Source organism: Siniperca chuatsi, linkage group LG8 (assembly GCF_020085105.1).
Source record: "Siniperca chuatsi isolate FFG_IHB_CAS linkage group LG8, ASM2008510v1, whole genome shotgun sequence".
In the NCBI taxonomy this organism is placed as follows: Eukaryota; Metazoa; Chordata; class Actinopteri; order Centrarchiformes; family Sinipercidae; genus Siniperca; species Siniperca chuatsi.
The window spans coordinates 22,416,454-22,439,826 of NC_058049.1; the positions used below are offsets into that span (position 1 = coordinate 22,416,454).

At 41.5% G+C, this 23,373-nt stretch overlaps 2 protein-coding genes across 2 annotated transcripts; one reads left to right on the forward strand and one right to left on the reverse strand.

Moving 5' to 3' along the window:
- Positions 1 to 690: 690 nt before the first annotated feature.
- Positions 691 to 13,554, reverse strand: sh3bgrl (SH3 domain binding glutamate-rich protein like). The gene is made up of 4 exons (XM_044204934.1): positions 13,203 to 13,554; positions 4,223 to 4,408; positions 2,037 to 2,117; positions 691 to 1,627 (listed from the first exon to the last, which is right to left on the reverse strand). The coding sequence occupies exons 1-4, from the start codon at positions 13,245 to 13,247 to the stop codon at positions 1,592 to 1,594; spliced, it is 348 nt and encodes a 115-aa protein (XP_044060869.1). The 5' UTR covers positions 13,248 to 13,554; the 3' UTR covers positions 691 to 1,591.
- An 802-nt stretch (positions 13,555 to 14,356) lies between these two features.
- On the forward strand, positions 14,357 to 17,744 carry hmgn6 (high mobility group nucleosome binding domain 6). Its single transcript, XM_044204935.1, has 6 exons — positions 14,357 to 14,511; positions 15,468 to 15,500; positions 15,682 to 15,711; positions 16,432 to 16,479; positions 16,589 to 16,708; positions 16,839 to 17,744. The coding sequence occupies exons 1-6, from the start codon at positions 14,497 to 14,499 to the stop codon at positions 16,884 to 16,886; spliced, it is 294 nt and encodes a 97-aa protein (XP_044060870.1). The 5' UTR covers positions 14,357 to 14,496; the 3' UTR covers positions 16,887 to 17,744.
- The last annotated feature ends 5,629 nt before the right edge of the window (positions 17,745 to 23,373 follow it).

The window sequence follows — 23,373 nt, forward strand, 5'->3', positions numbered from 1 at the left end:
TATCCACAAATCCTCGGTGGGATAGGTAGCGGATACAAAGGGAGCTGTGATTCCAGTGTATGGGGTTCTCCTTGTATTGCAATTTTATTCTTTAATATTGCGTAAGCTTATCATGTTATTTATATTTTTTAAATCTTAACCTGAAAAGTAAGTAGTTACAGCTGTCACAAAAATGTAGTATGAAGTACAACACTTGCCTCTGAAATGAAAGAGTAGAGTACTGGTGAGTAGAAATATAAAATAGCATAACATGGAAATACTCAAGAAAAGTACAAATACCTAAAACTTGTATGACAATAAATGTTCTTTGTTACTTTCCACCACTGCCAAGAAGCACTTTGAGAAGTTGGATAACGTTCTGGGGAATATCTGTAGAATTCTGCAAATCAGAAATATCAGTAACTCAAGGAGGAGTGATGTCCTCTTCATGACACATCATACTGTCTCTTTCACAATGTTTATATTTCAAAACCAATGAAATCCCCCACTCGAAATGCTTGAATGCCTGCTTATCACAGCACACAATGTCAAGCCATGTTCAATGAAAGATTAGTCGCATTCTGTAAACTTAAAATTATTTATTGTGCATAAAAATAAGAGTTATAAGAAGGCAGAATTTATTTCAAATTTGTCTGTGTCATTATTGAAACCTATTTCATGACAACCACCAAGGAGTACTGAGAGTCAGGCTTGCAGTTTTACTTGCAGTCTTATTTTTATTTTATTTTAGGGAACATATCAACTTATGTAAGACAGGAATTACCAACACAATGTGAAACAGAATGCTTATAACGAAATGAAACAGCTCCCCTAAAAACAATAACAGCAAATAAAAAAAAAACAACTAAATTTCACGTCCCTCTGTGACTTGTAATTTTGGCATGTATTGTCATTTTTAAACATATATCATCTTGTAAAAAAACGTTTGCTATCAAAACAGCATTAAGACAATATAAAGTAAATAAAGACAGAGAATGTTTGTTATTGATTATGATTGTTACAGAGAACGTTTACAGAAGGTGCTGCAGTTTTGGCGATGACATGACTGGCAGGAGTACAACATTTGACTTAATGTTTCCAGGATTCAACAGATAAGACTTGTACTAATTAAACCTGTCAAGTTAAATAAATGATGATAATGTTTTATGGTCTAATGTTAACATGGACGACATTCTGTCGGCCAAGTGAAGAATCTCTGTTACAATTTTCAAAGTGTGTACATTTTGTTTTGTCTGATGATTTGTTCTCAGACTGCAAGCTACACAATAATGCTAATGGTTGATTGACATGTCATTAGGCCAATAGGGTTAACAGGCTGAGGTTAATGGGAGGAAGCAGAGCTGTTTGTAGATACCCATAAAGCTCTGCTTTAGTACCTCCCTTCACTACGGCTGACAAGGCACAGCTGAACACAGATTAATAAAAAAAAAAAAAACATACTGAAAAGAGTAAATCAAAACCGTCCACATATTTATAAGCTGAGTGAAATGTTGCTTCTTTTTTTTCCTGGATCAGTTCCAGGTCAGTCTGGGTCCAGGTCTGGGATTTATGTCTAGGCCTGAGGTCTCAGGTAAGGAAGGGTGGAAAGCTGCTACTGCTGTGCTTTCTTGGCTAGAGCCTCGGCCTCCTGCAGAGAAACAGAGACAGAAACAGAGCGGGAGAAAGGAGGAGAAGAGGGAGAGTGTGTTATTTTAAAATGGAGGATATTGGTTTATATATCCCCTGCCACAGCACAGAGGAAAACCCCTCTGTTTCTATGGTAACTGGCACACCTCCCTGCAGTTCCTGTTGTGGCAGAGAGGAGGCGCCAGCGTGCAGGAGTGAAAGGACAAGGAGAAGAGGCCTGCATGGCTGTAAGGATATCATGAACAGATGTATTACGTAATCTGTGTGTTTTCTGTATGGAAATCACACTGTGAGGATATATATATATTTTTAGGCACATAAGCTGGTGTTACAGGAATTATGGTTAGGCTGTAGGAATGCAGTTCAATGAAAGGACAGATATCAGTGTGTTTTTGTGTTCATGAGCTTACCTTTGAGCCCGGGGGAGCAGTCAGACCCAGAAATGCATACACAGCGTTGTCCTCTCTGGCATCGAAGAAGGCCTCGTAGTTCTGAGAAAGAAGAAGACACAGAGAGAACTTTAGATGCAGATCGATCAGAGCAGATCAGCTCATCTAAACCTGAGGAATGATAATGTGAGACAGACTTTGGATCAGTGCCTGAGGGCGACAATCTGAGCGGCAACACCACATGGAGAACTCTTTGTGAGAAACAGTCGAGGTTGTGTTATTTGTCCAGGGACAGGCCTCGGTAGTCAATCTGATAGGGGGGTATTGTCTTTAAGAATGTAACCCAGAGTAAACAAGCTAACACATTCACCCATTTACTGTTTAGTTGTCTGCAGTCTCTTTCATTCTTGATCCCTCACTCCTTCTCATTCCTTTGTTTTCCCTCGATTTTCTCCCACACACACATACCGGTACACAGACAAACAGCTGCAAGTATCCTGAGAAATGCTGTTCTCTTTGTCTGTGACATTCAATACAGCCCATCCTGCATGTGCAACTTCACTTCCAGCCATCCATTAGCTGCAAAGCTTGACGCCTCAGTGCGCCCAGGCTAAAGGCCCTGTGTCTTTCGAATGGGTGTAAACTAGCATCTGCTCACACAGGACAGAAGGCTGGCACATGGGTACACGATAGATCTGAACAGGGTTGTTGCCAGGACATGAGAAATACAGCAACCCGCTCCCTCTAATACGTTTCTGAGAAGCTGTCCAAAAGCTGTGGGATTTTCTGATTCTTTTATTTTTTCTCATTTTATTAATTCATTAAACTGGTCAGTTCTGTAAATGTTAACTCCACACGTTTAAAGGAATAGTTTGACATTTTGAGAATTATTCACTTTCTGGCAAGAGTTAGATGAGAAGATCAATACCAGTCTTTTATCTGTCCATTAAATATGAAGCTGGAGCAAGGTGACTTAAGCTAGGTTAACCACAAAGTTTAGCATAAAGACTAAAGCAGGGGGAAACAGTTAGCCTTGATCTGTCCAAAAGTAAAAAACAATCTGCCTACCAGCAGCTCTAAAGCTCACTAATTAACAAGTGTTAATTTGTGAGCTTTTTGTTTAATCAGTACAAAAACGTGAAAGAACGACAAATTGCAGTTTTATGAGGGGTTATGTGCCTATTTCTTGTTGCTTTTTTATTTTGTTTTTTGTACAGATTAAAACAAACGAGATATAATGTGAGCTTTAGGTGGAATTTCTTACCTTTGGACAGAGCCAGATTGGCTGTTTCCCTCTGTTTCCAGTATTCATGCTAAGCTAAGCTAACCAGCTTCTGGCTCCAGGTTCATATTTAATGGACAGATATAAGAGTGGTATTGATCTTCACATCTATTACACGCTTTTCCCAAAATGTTGAACTATTCCTTTAAATGCTGTTTCGAAGCCTTCTTCCAGGATACATTTCTGGTAGAGAAATTCTAAATCTCTTATATTTTAATTCAATTAAATAATATTTGAAATTCAAAGCAGCCGTAATTATTATTTTTTGGCCACTTGGGGGCAACAAAACAAGCTAACATTGACATATTATCTTATGGCTAACGTGTTAGCAAAGAGTTTCCTTTTTACAAAATCCAGCAGATACAGAGCAACATTAGCATTCTGTTTCTGTCCACCTGTTGAATGTAAATCCAATATTCACTCTCCTTTTAGCTCTTTTTACATCTCCACCAACTCCTGAAGGATATATCTGGCTTGTTGGCTACTAAATTCTCCACTATGTTTGCTGCTAGTTGCTAAATGTGTCTCTTCACACTGGTGCTGGACAGATAGAAAACATCTGGGCTGTAAAACCAAAACAATGGGCTGAAAGACATTAAAATGCGCTTTACAGCTGAGGGAAACTGCACAGTCAGGTGATAATTCTCTGTGGTTTCATCACTACGAGTGACACCTTTCACATTACAGATAGTAATTTGATCTATTGTTAATATAAAAACGTAGCTGCAGTGCAGCTTTAAACACTTTTAGGCATCAGAATCAGCATTCAATACCTACCATGCATGACTTGTGTGTACTGAGAACATAAGCTTGATGTCCTCAATGGTAGCTACAGCTCTGTATGTGACCTATCAGAATAGTACTGTAACTACATGAACAATTATGTGGCAATAATTAAGAGAATCTGTGTGCATGTGTGCCTCACCCCGCAATATCCGCTTTCGTTAAATATCTGTGGGGGGAGAGGGTTCCCCGTGGCCGGCCTGGACTCCTCCGGAACATTCTCTCTCATCCACTTCCTGTTGGCCTCATTGGCCGCAATGTCACACTCCTCGAATTCGATCTTATTGGCAGCCAGGAAGCCCATCACATCCTGCTGCTGCTTTTTAATCTGCGTGCGGGGGAGATGAGAGAGGGTGACAGAGGGGAAGTTGTCAGTTAGACATGTGTTAACTTCAGCCTTATGAGGAAACGTAAGGGCCTCGGTTCACCATAGTGTCATCAGTCTGCTGCAAAAATAAGAATACTTCCTCTCTGCTGTGAGAAATGATGCCACAGAGATCACTGGCTTACCACTCGTTTTACTGGCAAGTGAATGAAGTGACACAAGAGTATTAAAGAGGGTGAACTCAGGCAAGGATACGCAGGGGCGGATTGTGTTTTCTCTGCATAGAAAATGCCAGATAGTGAGGAAGACGGCAACTCCCAAGACTGGACTCCCGTCATCCTCCAATAAATTGAGCATATTCCCCACAAAGAAAGATTGTGTTGGCAGTCCACACATGAGAGTTTTTGCCTTTCTCATTATCTGGCATTTTCATGCAGATGTGATTATTTTTGACAGGCGCCCCATTCTCACAAAAGGCTGTTGCTTTGGCACAGCACTGTATTTAATACTTTTAAAAAAAAGTCCATCCTGCACGATGCAAAACCACAAGCTTTTCATCTTATCTCATCTCATCTCTTTTCATAAGAGAATGCAAATAACCAAGTCTGCAACTCAACAGGAGTGTATCAAGAATGACATGGTGACATCCTATGGGATCTCACCTCTTAGTAGTAGTAGTAAAGTATCCTATCAGGTGTGTCCCAAATACAGTCACAAAAAAACAGATAATAAAGAAGTTACAGAATGGATAGAAATGTATGCTTGTCTGGATGTGTTATTTCTTCTTCTGCCTCTATCTACTGTACATGGATGTGTGTGTGATTTAGTGTATGAAATTGTGGTCCAATGAGGTCTCAGTGCGTGTGTGTAAGAAGGAGGATGGCCCTACAAGGCCAGACGGAAACAAGAGCTCCTCTGGGACTCGAGAGGAGGTAACTGGTCAAACGCGAGCCAAATAAGGCCTGCTGCAAGGAGACACACACCCAGTCTCAGCTGCACACACACACTCTTTCACACACCTAAAATCAAACTAAGCCAGCTTCAGGGTAAAAACACTACAATGTTGTATGGATGATTATGAATTTATTGTGTTCCTGTCAGTCCAGACACCTCCATGTGAGGGCTCCTCCCAGCTTTATGGCGTGCAGACGAGGCAGGTGGATTATTTAACAGCCGTCTGCTGAAACAACACTGAGGCATGGAAATGAGGGAGCTGACAGTGCTGGCAGATTAGCCGTGGTGTAGTTTGAATCATTTAATGGCTGTTGCACTACCGAGGCCAAAGTCCTAAAACCAGCTCTTTCCCCACCTGCTGTGGAAACCAGCACAGGATGAAGTAATGGAGTGGAACACCATGAGCTCAAACTCACTTTAACTCACTGTGTCTCTAAACACAGACAGTCCTCTCTCTGATGGAACAATCTGCACAGCCTCCTCTTTCTCCCTTTTGACTTACATTAGCATAGTACACAATAAGCTGGTAACTCTAATCACAATAAACTAACTTCAACCTAAATTACTACAATGACAAGTTTAACAGAAGGATCCACATTCTCCTCTTGTCTCCTTTCATTTGGTGCACTCTGGCCATTCCCCCAGCAAGTCTGCATTGTACTGTTGCCAAGCAAAATTAATTTGTAGGGCAAACTGGCCCCGTGCCATCTGCCCCTAACTCTAATTGCACAGTGACAGTTCCCAGCTCTGCCCCTTTTAGCCCTTTGCATTGCTGATTTGTGTCTTGAGTGGCGCTCCTGGTGATTTTTATATGGAAAAAACAGACTGTCCCTGGCTTTGGGAGCGGTAATAAACAACTACTCTGTTACCCTGTTGCCTTGTATTATTCACTCCTTATCTATCTCTCTGGAATGATAGAAAATTACTCCTCAGTCCTTACAATAAAGAGAGTGAGAGAGATCCAGAGAGCCAGTGTCAGGCCTGCAGACAGTAAACAGGAAGAACCTGTAGGCCACAAGTCCTGATATCCATAACCCATGCTTCCTCTCACAATACCTAAATAATTTGCCTTGGTATGCAAATATAAAATGCCATTAGACTTAACAAAATGCAAAAGCAGGAGAGACATAGTCTCTGTGTTGTTTGTTTTGTCTAGACATGGATCAGGAAGTAACTCGCAGGTGTTTTTAGTCATGCTAGCAGCCTGGCTCTACTGTATGGATGGCAATATTGGTTGGTTGGGCCACCACTTTGGTCCAGACTGAAATATCTCAACAACTATTGTATAGATTGCCATGAAATTTAGACCAGACATGGCTTTGGTGTTTCCTTGACTTTTCCTCTAGCACCATCAAGTTGACATTTTTGTTTTTTAGTGAAATATTTTTAAAAATATTGGATGAGTTACCACAACATTTTGTACAGAGGAGGAATCCAGATAACTTTGGTGATCCCCTGACTTTTTCTGTAGCACCACCAGCAGGTCAATGTTTTCACTTATCCTGTGAAATAACTCATATACTAGATGGAATGGCATTCATGACATTCATGGTTCCCAGATGATGTACCCTAATGACTTTGGTGATCCCCTGACTTTTCCTCTGGCGCCACCATGAGGTTGACATTTTTCGATTTGGGGGAAATTTATGGACATTGAATGGATTGCCATGAAATGTGGTACAAACATTTATGTCAACCTCAGGATGGAATTATAATAACTTCAGTGATCCCTAGACTACTACTCTAGAGCCATCATCAGGTCAAGTTTTAATTTGTCCAAAACTAATGACATCAGCCTCAGCTGTACTTTGTGTTTAGTGCTAATTAGCAAATGTTAGCATGCTAAATTGCTACGATGTTGGCACTAAGATCGTTAACTCGTTAATTTTATACCTGCTAAATATCAGCATGTTCGCATTGTCATTGTGAGCATGTTAGCATGCTGATATTAGCATTTAGCTCAAAGCACCACTACACAGCCCTCACAGAGCTCCTAGCATGGCTGTAGACAGTCATATTTAATGAATTAGGATCATGAAAATATTAGGAGTTACTAAACTGATTTCAAATGTTTTTAGTACACTGATACAGAAACTGCATGAAACAAACACTTGTAAACACTATTTGACACTAATCTGTTTTTTACTACACACATACCAATTTTATCAGCACTGACCTGGCACTCTACTTATGTGTTATCACATTCCCAAGACAGTCCATGTACACACCCATGGAAGGACTAAAGCAATCATTAGATGATTCAGTGTGTCCACAAAAGTAAGTAAGTCTGAAATGACCAAAACTGCATTTGGGTATACATGCAACAATGAGTGGTCATCAGCACCCTAAAAAGTTTCTGATTCATGCAATAGCTGTTATTTTTTAATTCAATTTCAAACAACAATTAATTTACAATGTATTTACTATAGAAAATAAGAGGAAATAAAGCAATACATCTAAGACATGTTACAGAGAAACATGTCTATTGTTGCATGGATCAAGCAGAACCTAAGAAAACCACAGATGTAGAGAAGGAATCTGAACCATATGCTCTTTGGTTTACATTCCACATCATCATCATCATCATGTGAAAGTTGTAGCAGGGCAATGAGATCAGATCCAGACCTGATCAATCCCTGAAAAAGGGCAGAACCCTGGCAGACAATGGCAGGCATTGATTGGATGCACTGTATCCACAACACAGGCTTGGATCAATATGGTGGAGACTGATTCAATCAGTTATGTCAACTCGGGGTTGGTGTCAATTCATGTTCAATTCACTCAGACTGAAGGAAAAGACATTTAAACTGAATTTGTCAAAACTTCTTCATAGATAAGACTAAATCTAATGGCTTTGAATGCAGGAAAATCCACTGTCTGGACTACAGGAAACATGAATCAACCCCAGCCCTGTGCGTTTGTAAAGGGACACAGGTTTTGTCTTGATTAGATCAAGTCTGATTTGTCCTGAAAACAGACGCTTACTGGAATTTTAGATCCAGCAACAGAAGTCTCCACCCAATCCCGAGCTCAGTCAGCATTACAACATTGTTACAAAAGAGCCCTACACTGCTGCTCTGGCTTTGTTCCCTCACTGCTGCCTAAAGGTGAAACAACAGCAAAAGGCCAAAAAACAACCTGTTATACAAACTAACTGACTCACTGTAGCAGATGTACACCTCAAGCCTGACCTATAGACCCCAATGTCCAACCTACAGTGGCAGAAGAGCAGAAGACATACACTGTTCACACCGAACAAATAAGTTATCACAGATTCTTAATACATTTATTGTGGCAAGAATTAAATTGTACAATAGTGTGGCAGCAGTGCATAAAAGGAACTGAGGCAGTAAATGTGCTGTGGTGCAGGCCAATGTTTTTGGCTCTTTCCACAGACTTACTTTCAGTTTTAAGTTGGCCTAGTGCTCCAGTCTGGATACATGGTGTGTGTGTATTTACATGTGTATTTAAAAGAAAATCCTAGTTTGGTATTCAAATTTGGCCTAAATGTAACCTAAGAACCAAGTAAAACAAGAAGAGGTGGTACTATTCTCTCAATGATACTTTATGTACAAATATAATGTATTTATTGTTTACCTTTTTGTCACAGATAAGGTTAATATAAGGATATGGGTACGTAGTATGACCTAATCTTTAATCTTTAATCTAAGTCTCTCTGGAGAATTCACAGCGAGTCACAGCACCATTTCTTCAGGTGACTCAAACACTCTGCTTCTCAAAAATATGTGGAAATATGATGATGTCAGCTCTCGTTCAGTTTGTGAATCACTGTGGCAGGGAGCATACCTGAATTAATAATTTTTTGTATCTTATAATGTTCCTTTTTTCCTTCAGAAAGGTGTTGATTCCACATAATGATAATATGTGAGACTGTAGTTTGTGGTGTTTTGCTAAATAGCATTATATTATAAGGCATTTATGTTATATTCTTCTTCAAACTACAGCATCAAAGTTTCACAAAGATAACATTTATTCCAGGACTAATATATTGGACTGCAATATGTATACCCTTGTATCTATTGAGCCAATTGACACACACACACAAACCCAACCTAATCTATTCACCATTCATGCAGATGGGTTGTTGTGGACAAATCATGGTGACACAGCTTGCCTCAGTTCTTGATTATCTGTAATTCCTGTACTGTACTTCTCTGTAACTGACCTTTGTGCATTATTACACATCTTTTGTCAATCAGCTGTGGTTGTCTTATATTAGAAATTGAAGAGTTCAGTCCATTAAACCTTAAAACACAAGGTTCTTGTTTACCTGCCTTGGTGCTGCATAGAACCATTTCTGATAACTTCCGACTGTCATATGGATCAGATTCTGCATAAAATCAAAAGGCGTTAAACGCTATAAATGTGTTCTAACATGGAACAGAACTTTATGTCTTTAGAAAATACATCTACCTGAAAAATCTTGACTGTTGAAGCTTGTCAAGCACTGAATCTGATACATCCCTCTGGCTGATTTTACACTGACCTGCAATCGTTTCCTCAGTAGAGCAAAAGCTTAAAACGTTGTTTTTGAAATACTCCTACTTGTCTCCCTGTTCTTGGCTGTTGCTCCATCACATGCTGAACTAGATTGGAGTGCAGCAGACACAGCTGGATAGTGGAATGCAATCACATTGTTTTGTAGTCACTGATGCTATCGATCTGCAAGCTTGGTAAGGGCAGAGGGTTTCCATCGCAATTTGTCACTCAGCAGCTTTTTACTGGTCTGAATGTCTTTTCTTAATGGTATTACTATAAATGCTGTATAAATCAGACGTGGAGCAAGTCCTATAAACTTGGTAATGTGAATGGTAAATAAATCCAAAGAAATGAGTTACCATAGCAGAGCAGATAAAGATAAAACAGACATGTTTTATGGCACTTTAGTCAGTAACACTGATGCTTTTCTTCCTACTCTAAGAAAAGATGTTAATATGAATGTATCTGTGCAGCATTTAAGAGGACATAAGCTTGTCCACTTGTTCTAGCAGACTCTACTAAAGGCAGATCAATGAGAGGTAATGCATTTTCCCAGACAGGCTCCAGCACAGTGATGGCATCACTGGCTCTAAACTGCGACCGCTCTGATTTTACAGGAAGCTCCCGTCCTGTAAGACTTGCTGCTGATCTTTTGCAAATGTCATTTACTGTTCGGGCAATAAAGTTACTCAGCGCTGTCCAGCTGAAAAGAGGCTCTGTGCTTGATCACTTCCTCTGCATGTGAGCAGTGAAAACAAGCTGCTCAATGAGGATAAGTCACCCTGAATGTGATCTAAACCACATGACATGACAAGGGACTTCAATTTCTACTGGGTATTTTTATGTACAGGGCTGGCTTTACTGGCTTTTTGTATAATTTCCATTAGAACACTTTCAAATTTGCACAGTTGAACATTTTAAAAACAATTCAGACCATGAGAGACCCTAAGTGAATGCTAGTAATATTTTACATCTGTGCTTGGACCGATTCTATTCACCTTATATATGCTTCCTTTAGGCAATATTATTAGGAAACACTCCATAAACTTTCATTGTTATGTGGATGATACCCTATTATATCTATCGATCAAGCCAAATGAAACTAATCAGTTAGCCATACTTCAAGCATGCCTTAAGGACATAAAAACCTGGATAACCTGCAATTTTCTGATGTTAAACTCTGACAAAACTGAAGTTATTGGACTTGGCCCCAAACACCTCCGAGACACATTATCTAAAGATATAGTTACTCTAGATGGCATTGCCCTGGCCTCCAGCACCACTGTAAGGAACCTCGGAGTTATCTTTGATCAGGATTTATCCTTTAACTCCCACATGAAACAAACTTCAAGGACTACCTTCTTTCACCTATGTAACGTTGCAAAAATCAGGCACATCCTGTCTCAAAATGATGCCGAAAAACTAGTCCATGCATTTGTTACTTCTAGGCTGGATTATTGCAATTCCTTATTATCCGGCTGCCCGAATAAGTCCCTTAAGACTTTCCAGTTGATCCAGAATGCTGCGGCATGTGTACTGACAAGAACTAGGAAAAGAGATCATATTTCTCCAATATTAGCTTCTCTGCACTGGCTCCCTGTAAAATCCAGAATAGAATTTAAAATCCTTCACCTCACCTACAAAGCTCTTAATGGTCAGGCACCATCGTATCTTAAAGAGCTTATAATACCTTATTACCCGACTAGAACACTGCGCTCCCAGGATGCAGGGTTACTTGTGGTTCCTAGAGTCTCCAAAAGTAGACTGGGAGCCAGAGCCATCAGTTATTAAGCTCCTCTACTGTGGAATCAGATCCCAGTTTGGGTTTTCGAGGCAGACACCATCTCCACATTTAAGAGTAGGCTTAAGACGTTTAAGACGTATAGTTAGGGCTGGCTTGGATGAGCCCTAAACCATCCCTTATTTATGCTGCTATAGGCCTGGACTGCCGGGAGACTTAATTGATGCACTGAGCACCTCTCTTCTCCTCTCCGTCTCCATTTGTATACATTTTTATCCCATAAATGCATGTTACTAACTCGACATCTCTCTCCCGTGGTTTTGTGCTTTCTCATCTCTCTCCTGTCTCCTTCTGTCACTTTCAGCAGGTATTTCTGCCTCCAGAGCTGGAGAGTCTGTATCTGTGATTGCGGGCCACCTGCTGCCCCCGTGTTCCTGCTCGACAACTGCTACTACAATTGTTATTATTAGTCTTATTACTATTATTATCATTTTTATTCCTGTCACTATCATTCCTATTATTATTATATTAATATTAGCACTACCATTACATTATTATTATTTTAAAATTCTAGGTGGAATTTGCATTGTGCTTCTCTTTCTCTCGCTTTCTCAACCCAACCTGCAGCGGCAGATGGCCGCCCACCCTGAGTCTGGTTCTGCCCGAGGTTTCTGCCTCTTCCTCGACGTTTTTCCTTGCCACTGTCGCCAAATGCTTGCTCATGGTGGGAATTGTTGGGTCTCTGTGAATAATATTATAAAGAGTACAGTCTAAACCTGCTCTATAGGAAAAGTGCAATGAGATAACTTCTGTTATGAATTGGTGCTATATAAATAAAACTGAACTGAATTGAATTGATTATGTTGAGAATTTTGCAGTAGCTGTAAGCAAAACTGTATATCCCTACAATTCCAGACCTCCAACAAGTCAGAGCATAAGTGTTCCAGGGCTGCAGCTGCAGGTCTAAAAAGGGTCCCTGGAGAATTGCATCACCATCATTCCCTCTACACTCTGGAAGAAACTGGCAAGAATGAATGCTGAAGGCTGCAAAACAGTGAAGGCAACACTCAAGACTCTGCTTACTAGAGCAAGTCAGATATGTCCCCCTATCAAACACGCAGACTGTGAACCACCCTATCCTGGCATCAGATGACAGATAAGACTATTCTAAGCGCATTTATGGATTTTACTGAACGCCTTTCCTGTTGTTCAGCCTGGTTTAAGCTGCAAAAACACTAAACTATCGTGCCAGGAAACACTGTGACAAACCACAGCTGAGAGAGAGATGTGTGTGCCCTACCTACTCAGTTACCAGCCTCTAACTTCCTGTCTCCTTCTTTGTGACAAAGTTAAAGGCAAAGACAGAGAGGAAAAGACATTGAGAGACCCCATATGTGCCCAAAGTCTTGAGGAGGGCAGAGCAGCATGCTTACTGATGAGTCAGACCACTCCGCATTGAGGGGATGACAGGCGGATGGACATCAGTTAGTGAGTTCAATAAAAGTTCAACTGCCTTTCTATTGCCTAACAACCGCTGGATGCTGCAGATGAATCCAGCTAAAACCTCACATATAAAAGCAATGCCATTCGTTTATCCCTTACCGAAGTGGATCCAGAGGACGATGCTATGTACACTTTGATCACCATGTTAAATCCCTGATGCTGACACGAGTCCGGTAAGCAGCGGTCGGTTGCCCTGCTCCTTGCAGACACTTTGCAGGCGGATTGCTCGGCAGCGGGACAAAAGGCAACAAAAACAAACTTCCCCGGCTGAAACGCTGTGTGTCTGTTGAAGGCAGCGCAGACTATCTGCGCAAATGCTCCTGTTCTCAGCACTGGATGGAGCTTTGCATTCCTCCTCCGCCTCTACTCTGCCTCCCCGCCCCTTCTGGGCCCCCCTCACCCCCCTTTCTCTGTAGAGCAGGAGCACACGGAGACACGTACAATCACGCGCAGAGAGGCAATAGGGCCATCATGATAGAAAGACAACAGGGTTATATTGTCTAAATATTTCAGCATCGACCCCATTGTCTGCAAGCCAGGCACTTGGCTAGGCACAGGCTATTGTTCTTTTAACCTTGCAAATGTGCACTGTTGCAGGTTTTCTAGAAAACTGGTGTTTTATGGTAAGTGAATGTGGTGGCGGGGTGAAAAAAAACCCAATCCGCTGTAATTTTGAACACTTCTCGGCGCTTTTGTGTAACAGCGCAACCTCGGAAGCGCCAGCCACATCATTACACGGGCTTTGTGGGCCCCCTGCAGGCGTCTGGGGCAGACGACGCAAGGCTTTTCCCCTGAAACGAATTTAGGAAAGCCGACTGACAAACAAAAAAAAAAATGTGTCGGAGAGGAGTGGGCGCCATATTGGACTCAAACACGAAGTGTATTTATGGTGAAATTTCTCCTTGCTGGCCGCTGCAGATGTGAGCTCTGGTTTTTAGACAAGCCAGCGAGGATGCAAGGCTTTACACTCGGGCATGTTGCCTGCCGCCGCGGCCTGTACAGCGGTGCATACAGGCCAGCCGCGCGGCCTCTCTCTCTCACTGTAATTGAACACACTGGTATGAAGGCAATATGTCCTCGAATGCAATCCTTTCATTCTTGCAGGCTTCCTCCCATCTCGCCCTGCAAGAAGCCATTCGCGCAGACCCCAGATCATCACCGGCTCCAAAATTCCAAGTGTTCTGCAGCCCCGAATGTCGTCACCTGATTGGCTGAGCGCCTATCAATCATGCCTTTAGCCGCACCCCTCCCCCCATTCAACCACTCGCCTCTCTGTTCCAGTGTGTTTACTACACTGCCGAGCATAAGGGAGACACTCGTCTTCACATGCACTGAACCCACTGAGAAAAACTGTTTTTAGTTGTATTTGTAAGAAAACCTCCAAGAGATCAACATGCCCAAGAGAAAGGTACGTATTCTCAAAATACTAAAACTAGTTTGAAGGGGATATCAGCTATTAATGCAATGCAAGAGATTGTGAAGACATCCCTCTGAGACATTACTTAATTATAACGCAATGTATAACCGTTATTTATGGCTGGTAATTTTTGCCTATTTTCTAGATATAATGTACATTTTTTATGTGTTAGAATGAATATTTTCCTGCTCGGACGCGGCTTATAAAACGCGTTTTCTTCCGAGAGCCGCTGTCCTTTGGAGAGTCAGAAGTCTCTTTCGGTCTCCATGCAGTTAAAGCACAAGCAGCAGCCATGCTTTGCAGCTCTTGTCCACCTTCGTCGCCGACCTACCGAGAACAACAGCTTCACTTATCGCTAATTCGCCACCAAACCGGCTAAAAGTGCCACTAGAAAATGCTTTAGTGCCTTTACTTTGCATTTTGGCCGCAAAAACAAACATTCGCCGTCGCGTTTCGATAAAATTGTATATTTTCTCTCTTTGTTCATAGTCCCAAATGGCTGCGATGGCGTGGCTCTGCCGCCGGGTGGCGCGCGTGAGCCGTGGCAGGTCCCTCCCCCTTCTCAAAGACTCCCGCGCCAGCTTTCAAATCTGAGCTTCATGCATTGAATGAGAGAAAGAGATGGGGGAGTGAAAGGGAAAAGCAGGGCCTGGGCCCTCAAAATATGGCTCCAGAGGCCCACATGGCTGAGCTCTCACAGCCTATTACTGAAATCATGCATTACCCCAACATTTCTGGCCTGTAATCCTTTAAAATGACCTGTATTTCTAATAAATTTTAGTTTTCACCTGAAACAGAAAAGTTTTTTCAGCAGGTCTGTAATTATTCGTAATATCCACCTGAAGCATTTAGCAACTGTTTCCTGTTAATATAAACACTATTTAACCTCTTAGTAATGCTATTTTTTAATTTTTTCTGTTTTAACCTGTTATATTTGTGTTTTTCAGTCACAGGGAACAGAAGGAGGAGAAAAGGAGGAGGTAAGAGGGGGGGCACGTTAAGTAACACCTCATACATGTGATTAAAATTACATTTATGTGGGATATGTGATGGCGTTATCAGGAAGAAAGTACTTTTAGTATTGAATTCAAATGTGTGTTTCCTGAATACAGTCCCAGTCAAAATAAATGCCCAGTGATAACAGTCTTTGTTCTGTTTCAGCCCCAGAGGAGATCAGCTCGGTTATCAGCGGTAAGAAGATGCACATACAAACTCAACCAACTCATTTACATGAACAGATTCAGTTTAAAAAAAACATGTAAATCATGGTAGAATGCTTAAAAGTAGTCACACGAATGTAACTAATTAGATAAACCAATACTTTGCTTTTAGAGAAGTAAAAACAGGTATAGAAATAGGCTTTCTGTTTATAAAATACTTAAATTTGATTCCTAGCAGTACAAAACCTCAAAAGGCGTCATTTTTACATTATTAAGCTTAAGAATTAGTTAACATTATTTAAGTAGTGAATTGGGTTGTAATTAAGTTGACAGAAATACTTTAAAGCTAATATAATGCATTATTACACAAATAAAACGTGATTTAAAAAGGTTTTTGCAAGTAAAAAGCACAGGGCTGGTCCATTACATACTAAATACCAACAGCGGACATAATAGAGGCTCTCAGGATTACTACTTTTAGTATCTTAATATTGTCTAAATTTCTTAATTAACCCAGTTAGGGTTAGTGATATTAATGTTATAAACCCTCAAACAATGTCTGTATTAAAAGAAGTTTCCTTGTAGGGAACATTTTAGAGTTTGATTCTTTGTCGCCCATTTAAAAGTGCCTTATGGGAGCCAAAGTCTTCTAGTACCTTCAGAAAAACAAGAAAAAATGTAAATTAGCAAAGAAAATACTATTGCATTTAAATGTAGCCGTTCCTTGATCCCGATCCCTTTCTTTTCACAGAAACCGGCCCAGCCCAAGCCGGAACCAAAGGCCAAGAAGGCAGCAAAGGTAGGAGACAGAGGCCCCGATTCTGAACAAACTTGCATCACAAAGCAGAAGACACAGGTAGCGTGTGAATATTCAGTCTGCTTAACAGCCTGTTTTGTGGCCACTGCAGAAAGAAAAGGCTGTGAATGATAAGAAGGAAGACAAGAAGACCAAGAAGGCGAAGGAGAACGCAGAGGCAGAGGCAAACGAGGAAAACCACTCTGAGAACGGAGAGGCCAAGACCAACGAGGTGGGCAGACTCAAAAACAAAAAGGTTCTTAACCGCAGGAGAAGTTGGTTGTTTTAGACTTCTCGTGTACAGATTCAACTTAAAAATGGTTCAAAGTTTTGACCTTGGCCTTGTCTGCTCCGTCCCCCAGGTGGAGGCAGCCCCCGAGGAGGCCAAGGAGGAGGCCAAGTCCGAGTAGCACCACTGCCCAAGCTTCCTCCTCCTCTACAATCCCGCCCCAAACCCCCCACCCCACCCCACCTGAACCCCCAGCCAGCCAGCCAGCCCCCCCAAGTCTCTCACATGGTTTCCCTCCAAGGCGTATTGTTAACAGAGGAATATTTTTATCAATGATTTTATAAGTATCCGTACAGATTTTTAGCACAAAAAGCAAAGCTGATTATGGAGCGCCTTGCAGATTTGCAGTGGTCATATCAAGTGTCTGCAAGCAAGATGAACACACTAAAATCTTTTTTAAATGGCATTTCATGATTGTTGAAGGCTTGTGTGGTGTAGAAAGTGCGTCCCTGCCGGATTGGCTATGTTGTGAGTTGTGTATTCCTGTGTTTTTCCTCCTTCCCCGATCTCCCCCCTCCTCCCCTCTTCTTCCTCCACAGATTAGACCTTCCTCCCCCCTACAGTTCAGCCTTTATCCATGTTTTATTAACGGTTCAGCCATGTTAATGTGGGTGATTCTTTTAGACCTCTAAATGTGCAGTGAGTTCCCTTTGCTTCTGTCTCTTTTTTTTTTTTTTTTTTTCATTGAAATCGTGTTTTAAAAAAAAAGCGTGTTGAAGTGTGTTGTCTATAAGAAAGAGGAAGACGAACATGTGAAACATTCCGGGAACAGCGATTGCCTCCGACCTGTCTCCTAGACGACCCTGCGTGTAAAACAGCTCCTGCTCCATCCACGCTGTCACGTCAGCTTTTCTAAACACTCTGGTTTTTTTAAAACAATTGAATTTGGAAACCTTCTCTGACAAATGCAGGTGTCTGATCCCTCTCTTATGTTCTGAAATTCTCTTAATAAAAAGAAGTCCTGGGAATTTTCCTCGAATCGGTGTCTCCAGTTTGTTTCTTTAAGAGATATGAAGTGAAAACTGTGTGTTAACTTTGTAACCATGGATCTACAACCACAGTCAACTTCAGTAATTGCACAGCTTTTCGGTGTTGTTCTGTTTAGGAATCTGTACAGATTCTTAACAGAGGCGATTCATCCTATTTCTCCTATTTGCTTTGTCTAAGTAAAGTTTGTTGATCCTCTAAACTTACCGTAGGTCGGTTCTCATTAGCCGAGGATTGAAACCAACGTGACTTATCCTACAGATCTGTTTCTACAGATCCACAGGGAGGGGGGGTCGGCAAAAGGTCAGCCATGGTTGGGACACTATTCTAAGATCCCCCTGTTAAAGAGTGTGTGTCTTACTGGGAGACGTTTGCCTCTTCATCCTTCATCCTTAAAGAATGATTCATCCTTGTTGTGAATCACTAAACTATTCAAGTAAAGGACGTTATACTCAACAAGTGAATAAAGGCCTCTACTGAAGCCTGTGGCTTTAATGGCCCTGTCCTGTAGCAATCACAGGAACAGAGGGAAGTTATAGTGCTCTGTATATGTTTTCCTACAGAGGCCTGTACCACTGAAGGAGCAGACAGTGTCTATCCGCCCTGCATCTTTATTCCCCTGTAGGCTTCACACACTCAGATTTAACTCTACGTGAACTCAAGGCTGAGTGCTGTGACCCACATTCACCTCAACCCTCCAACAAATGACAGATATTACTTAGCAACATCATATAGAGAGAGCTCCATATTCAGTTTATGCATACAAAGCTGATTGCATCCATTCATGTTTGAAGCCTGGCAGGAGTAGGCATGAGAAAATGCATGTAGTCTATTAAGTAAACACAGTATGAACAGGCTACTTTTTCTGAGCTGTGTGTGTGTGTGTGTGTGTGTGTGTGCATTTGCCTCCAGCATTGACAGTGTGTGAATGTTAATGCCTATGCATGTCTGCTGTATTCTTCCAAGCCCAGCCATCACTTTGCTGTGCGTTAAAATATGCGAGTGAAGATTTTTTTTTTTTTTTTTGGATTATATGGTGCAAACGATTTGCAATGCCCTCTATAAAAAAGATTAAATAAGATCTCATCAGCTGCAACTGACTGCAGCAGGCCTTCTTCCTTCAAGACTACAGCTCTTGCGAGTGTTCATTTAACTATGAATCACTGCCTGCATTTTCCACAGAATATGACGCTATGATGTTTTTCTTCCACTGTTTTGTGCAGCGGTTGCAGCCCCTCTGACCTGCATTGTCATGGCCGTGCACCGGGCTCCATTTTGTCGATATTTTGTTGTGTGCAGAGCGTTGTTGCAACGGGCAACCACTAGATGGCAGCCTTGTCTTATCTATATTCCTGCAAACACAGGGGCGCTTTGCTCATGGCGAGCTTTGATTAACCTTACATCTGATCAACTGATGTATTAAAAGGTGTTATTATTGTCCCTGAGGCATATTACTGGGAATATTTGAATAATAGGAGACAGATCGTAGCCTACATTTCATCATGAAAAAGATCTGCAGGCTTTCAAAAAAATCTCCATCTCCACTTTCATTCAGATCTCTCCTCATACTTTCTTTTAATCATCTGTCAGCATTATGTTCATGTTTGTTTACTTTCCTGTTTAACCTGTATTCAACCAGACGGTTCAATTAAGAGCAAATTCTCAAGCCCAGGCTGTGAATTCAGCATCCTCTGTGTGAGATCTGTTGGTGAAGTGCACTGACGTGAGGGGGAAATAAAAGGAAATACATTATTGATCAGACAGAAAGTTTCTGATCTCAGCCACGGTGGTCTCTCTTTTCCGCGCCACCTTCTTTCATGCTTGCAGTCCTTGTGATATTCCTCGGCTCCTACACCTTCATTGATCCGTCCATTCATCCTGTCTCCTGTGATCAGCCCTCTGACTCGTTAACGGCTTGATGCAGACACACATACACGCGCAGACACAGAGCCCTCTCCCGAGGCATTCTGACATCAAAGAGCTAATTACTCCAATGTTGTTTTATCTTTCGTCTGTGCATGCTTGCTGCCTGGCCTGCCTGAACCGAATGTTTGTCTGCCTGCTTAAATGTCTGTCTGACCATCTGCCAGTCTGTCTGCTTGTCTGCAGTTCATCCTCTTCTGTCTCTTTTCACTGTTTAGTAACCACAAGGGAGATGCGCCCTAGCCTTGCTCAAACCCCCAGCGTGCACTCTCATTCTGTCCTCTCTAACTCTCTCTGGGTTGATGGGTTATGATTTGTTGACTAAAATAGCTCCCTTTCCCTTTTTAAACATGTGCATTTCCTATTCTGTCATCCCACGCGTTTCCCCTGTCTCCTCCCCACACTCATCTATTCGCATCCACTGTCCGCATCATTCTGGTCAGGGTCTCGCACGCACGATGGGCTGAATGAGTGTGTGCGTGCGTGCGTGTGTAGTAGCAGCTAAGAAAAGGTAGTGTGGAGAAAGGGGGGGTGGAAGGAAATTCTCTGCGTAAAGGATGAGGATGACCTTTTACGAGGAAGGGATTTAAATGATGTCCTGGCGTCACCAGGGATACCAGTGTGTAAATGTGGATGAGCATTTGTTGTGGAAAGAACGTCACACTTTTGCACATGGTTACACACACACACACACACACACACACAATAGTAAGAGGACAGTATGCGCACACACACGTTGCCAACAGGTACCAGGTACACATTGACATTTTGTGTGGAAAAAGCCTGAGTCAAATGTTCTCCCTCCAGACCGGACCTTAGTGTTGCTTGAAATGAACAGATGTTTAGTGGCGGTTCACTAATATGCTACTCTGAGAGGATGATGCTGTCTGGTTGTCTGAAATTGTTTGTGTTCGACTGTCTTGTTTATCTGCGGGGCTGGCTGCACTCTACGGGGGTGGCATGTACAAGAGCGAGTGAATGGGAAGAGGCAGGGAGAGAAGGAGAGGAAGAGAAAGTACCGGGGGGGGCAAAGAGAGGAGAGGAAGTGTGCAGGGGGAGAAGAGTTGGATGCAGATGGGGATCTATTCTCCCCGCGCATGCAGACAAGATGGAAATGAGTGGGCGTCTGTGACGTCAATCAGTGTACACACACACACACACACATACAGACAAACAGTGAGACACTCCCCTCCTCCTCCAGTCCCATGCTAATACATGCTTCACTGCAAACAGCAGCAGTGCTATGGATCACAGGCATAAACATCAGCACACACAAACAGCCCCCCCCCCCAGCTTTCATTTATCCCATTCATACCATACCATAGGCAGAATTAGTAACCAGAGAATGGCAGTCTCAAAAGTTTTCACATAAAGGCAAACATGTAGCATCGTTACATGGGTAAAGGCAGTCAACAACAACAGTGTAAAAATACCCAAATTCCAAGTCCTGCATTCAAAATCATACTTTAGTAAAAAAAAAAAAACAAACAGGAGTATTATCAGAAAAATGTATCAGAAAAGTATCAAAAGTAAAAGTGCTAGTTCTGGACGGCCCCTGCTAATTTATAGTTTATTATTATGACGTTATTAGATTGTTAATACTCATGCAATACTGTGTAAATAGCATTTTGTTGTTGTAGTTGGTTGAGGTAGAGCTGCTTTGAACTTCTTTATAATCAGTTCAGTCCAGTTGTTCCCAACCTAGGGGTTGGGCTCCCTCCGAAGGGTCACAAGATGAATTATGGGGGTTGTGAGATGATTAATGGGGTAAGAAAGAAGAAAAAATAAAGTTCTGCTACACAAATCTGTATTAATGTTTAGGATTTTTCTCGAATCTTTGCGTTTTTAATTAAATATTGGATAAATGTATCTATTCTGGCATCAAACAGCTGAGGATGTCAAAAAGCCATCTGAGAAGTTTAGAGCGGACACCTCTCTTTTTGGTGGAACTGCTAACAACTCATAGATATGTTGAATGTGACAAGAAGCCCCAACTACATTCTGATTTTTTTCAGGAGTTACAAGCCTAAAAGATTTGGAACCAGTGGTTTAATCTTTGCTAATGTATTATATTTTATATATTCATTGCTTATCACATGTTTTCAATGTCAAATATTAATCTTAAAAGTCACTGCAGTGACTGCAGTAGTGAAATGTAAAAAGTACAATATTTCTCTCTGAAGTGTAGTGAGTAGAAGTATGCATGACATATACTCAAATAAAGTACAAGTACCTTAAAATTGAGTAAATGTGCTTACTTACTTACTTTCCACCGCTGTTAACACCATTGTACCAAGATTAAAGGGGTATTTCAGCAATTTAATATTGCACCTCCATACATTTTGGGAACTTGAGAAAGAATGGTCAAAATAGAAGCAGCAGAGGCAGAGATATTCTGACTTTTAGTTTCTAGAATGGGTCAAGCAGCTGGATCCTACATTTCCCATAAGGCAACTGGATAACATCTTTGATTGGAGCCTATCTACCTGGTAAACACCACCATCTTTCAAACGGCACACCTGCAGTTTGTTATGCAGGCTTTCTGTCAAAAACTTGCAGTCTCCAGCACAAACTTAGAGACCTCTGATGACATCACTATGACATCATCAGGAGTTTTTTTTGCAAGCTCCTCTAGAGCCACTGAAGACAACTGTTTTTACAGGTTCAGTAGTTATTCTCATGACAAATAAACAGATTTGTATGTGCAAAATATTTTTATATTATATTATCGTATACTATATATATATATCTTACACAGTGGCACATGTGCTGCTGTGTGAGGTAAGATAATAGGTAAACTTCTACACCTGCCAGCTGTGCTGCCTTTCTCAGTAAATTGTACCCCTCATGTTGTTGTAAATCTGCCTTTCTGTCCGCCTGATAGATTAGCTGTTATGTAAGTTTGTGTTTTTGTCACACGGCTGACATTAAGATCCATTATGCTGCAATTAGTTTGTGTGATCCACAGGTTCCTGAATGGATTTGATGCCTAAGAGACAAGCAGACAGGAGGCACAGACACCATACAGGAAACATAATCCTCTCCCACTATATTCTGCATCACTGCACGATTTGGACTGATGTAAGAGGAGTTAAAGTAATGATGGTACAGCCTGAAAATAGCACAGATGGATTGAAGTCGTAAGTGGAATAACAAAATAATATGATGGACAGGTTTGATTCCTCAAGGTTTTCTGATTCAGGCTCCATGTATGGCATGTATTTGGCAAGTTCGCCTTTAAGAAATCATCCATCCATGTCACAGAGTTGTGACGACACAGGCTTCTATCTAGAGAAATGAAAAACTATTTTTGAAACACTCTTCCCTGCCTTCCCGATTTTGCTGTTAAGGATGAATTAGCTGATAAAGTAAAAGTGAATTAATTTCAATGTGGGGGCGGTGTGTGTGTGTGTGTGTGTGTGGTGTGTGTGTGTGTGTGGCGGGTGGCATTAGAACTAAAGATGCAGCAGCCACTTGCCTTGCCAATTGCTCTATTTCTTTGAGTAAAATGGTTTTCTTGGCTGTTTTTCATCAAGGTTTTTATCCTCTTGTACCCTTAGCTGGAAGAGGACTGAGTCATAGCAGTCAAGGAAGGAGGTGGGTGGGAGGCGCGCAGTAGGTGGGGGTGGGGGTTACAGGTTAAGGGGGAGAGAGGTTGTAGTGAATGAAAAAAATTATGAATGGTGAATACTATGGAT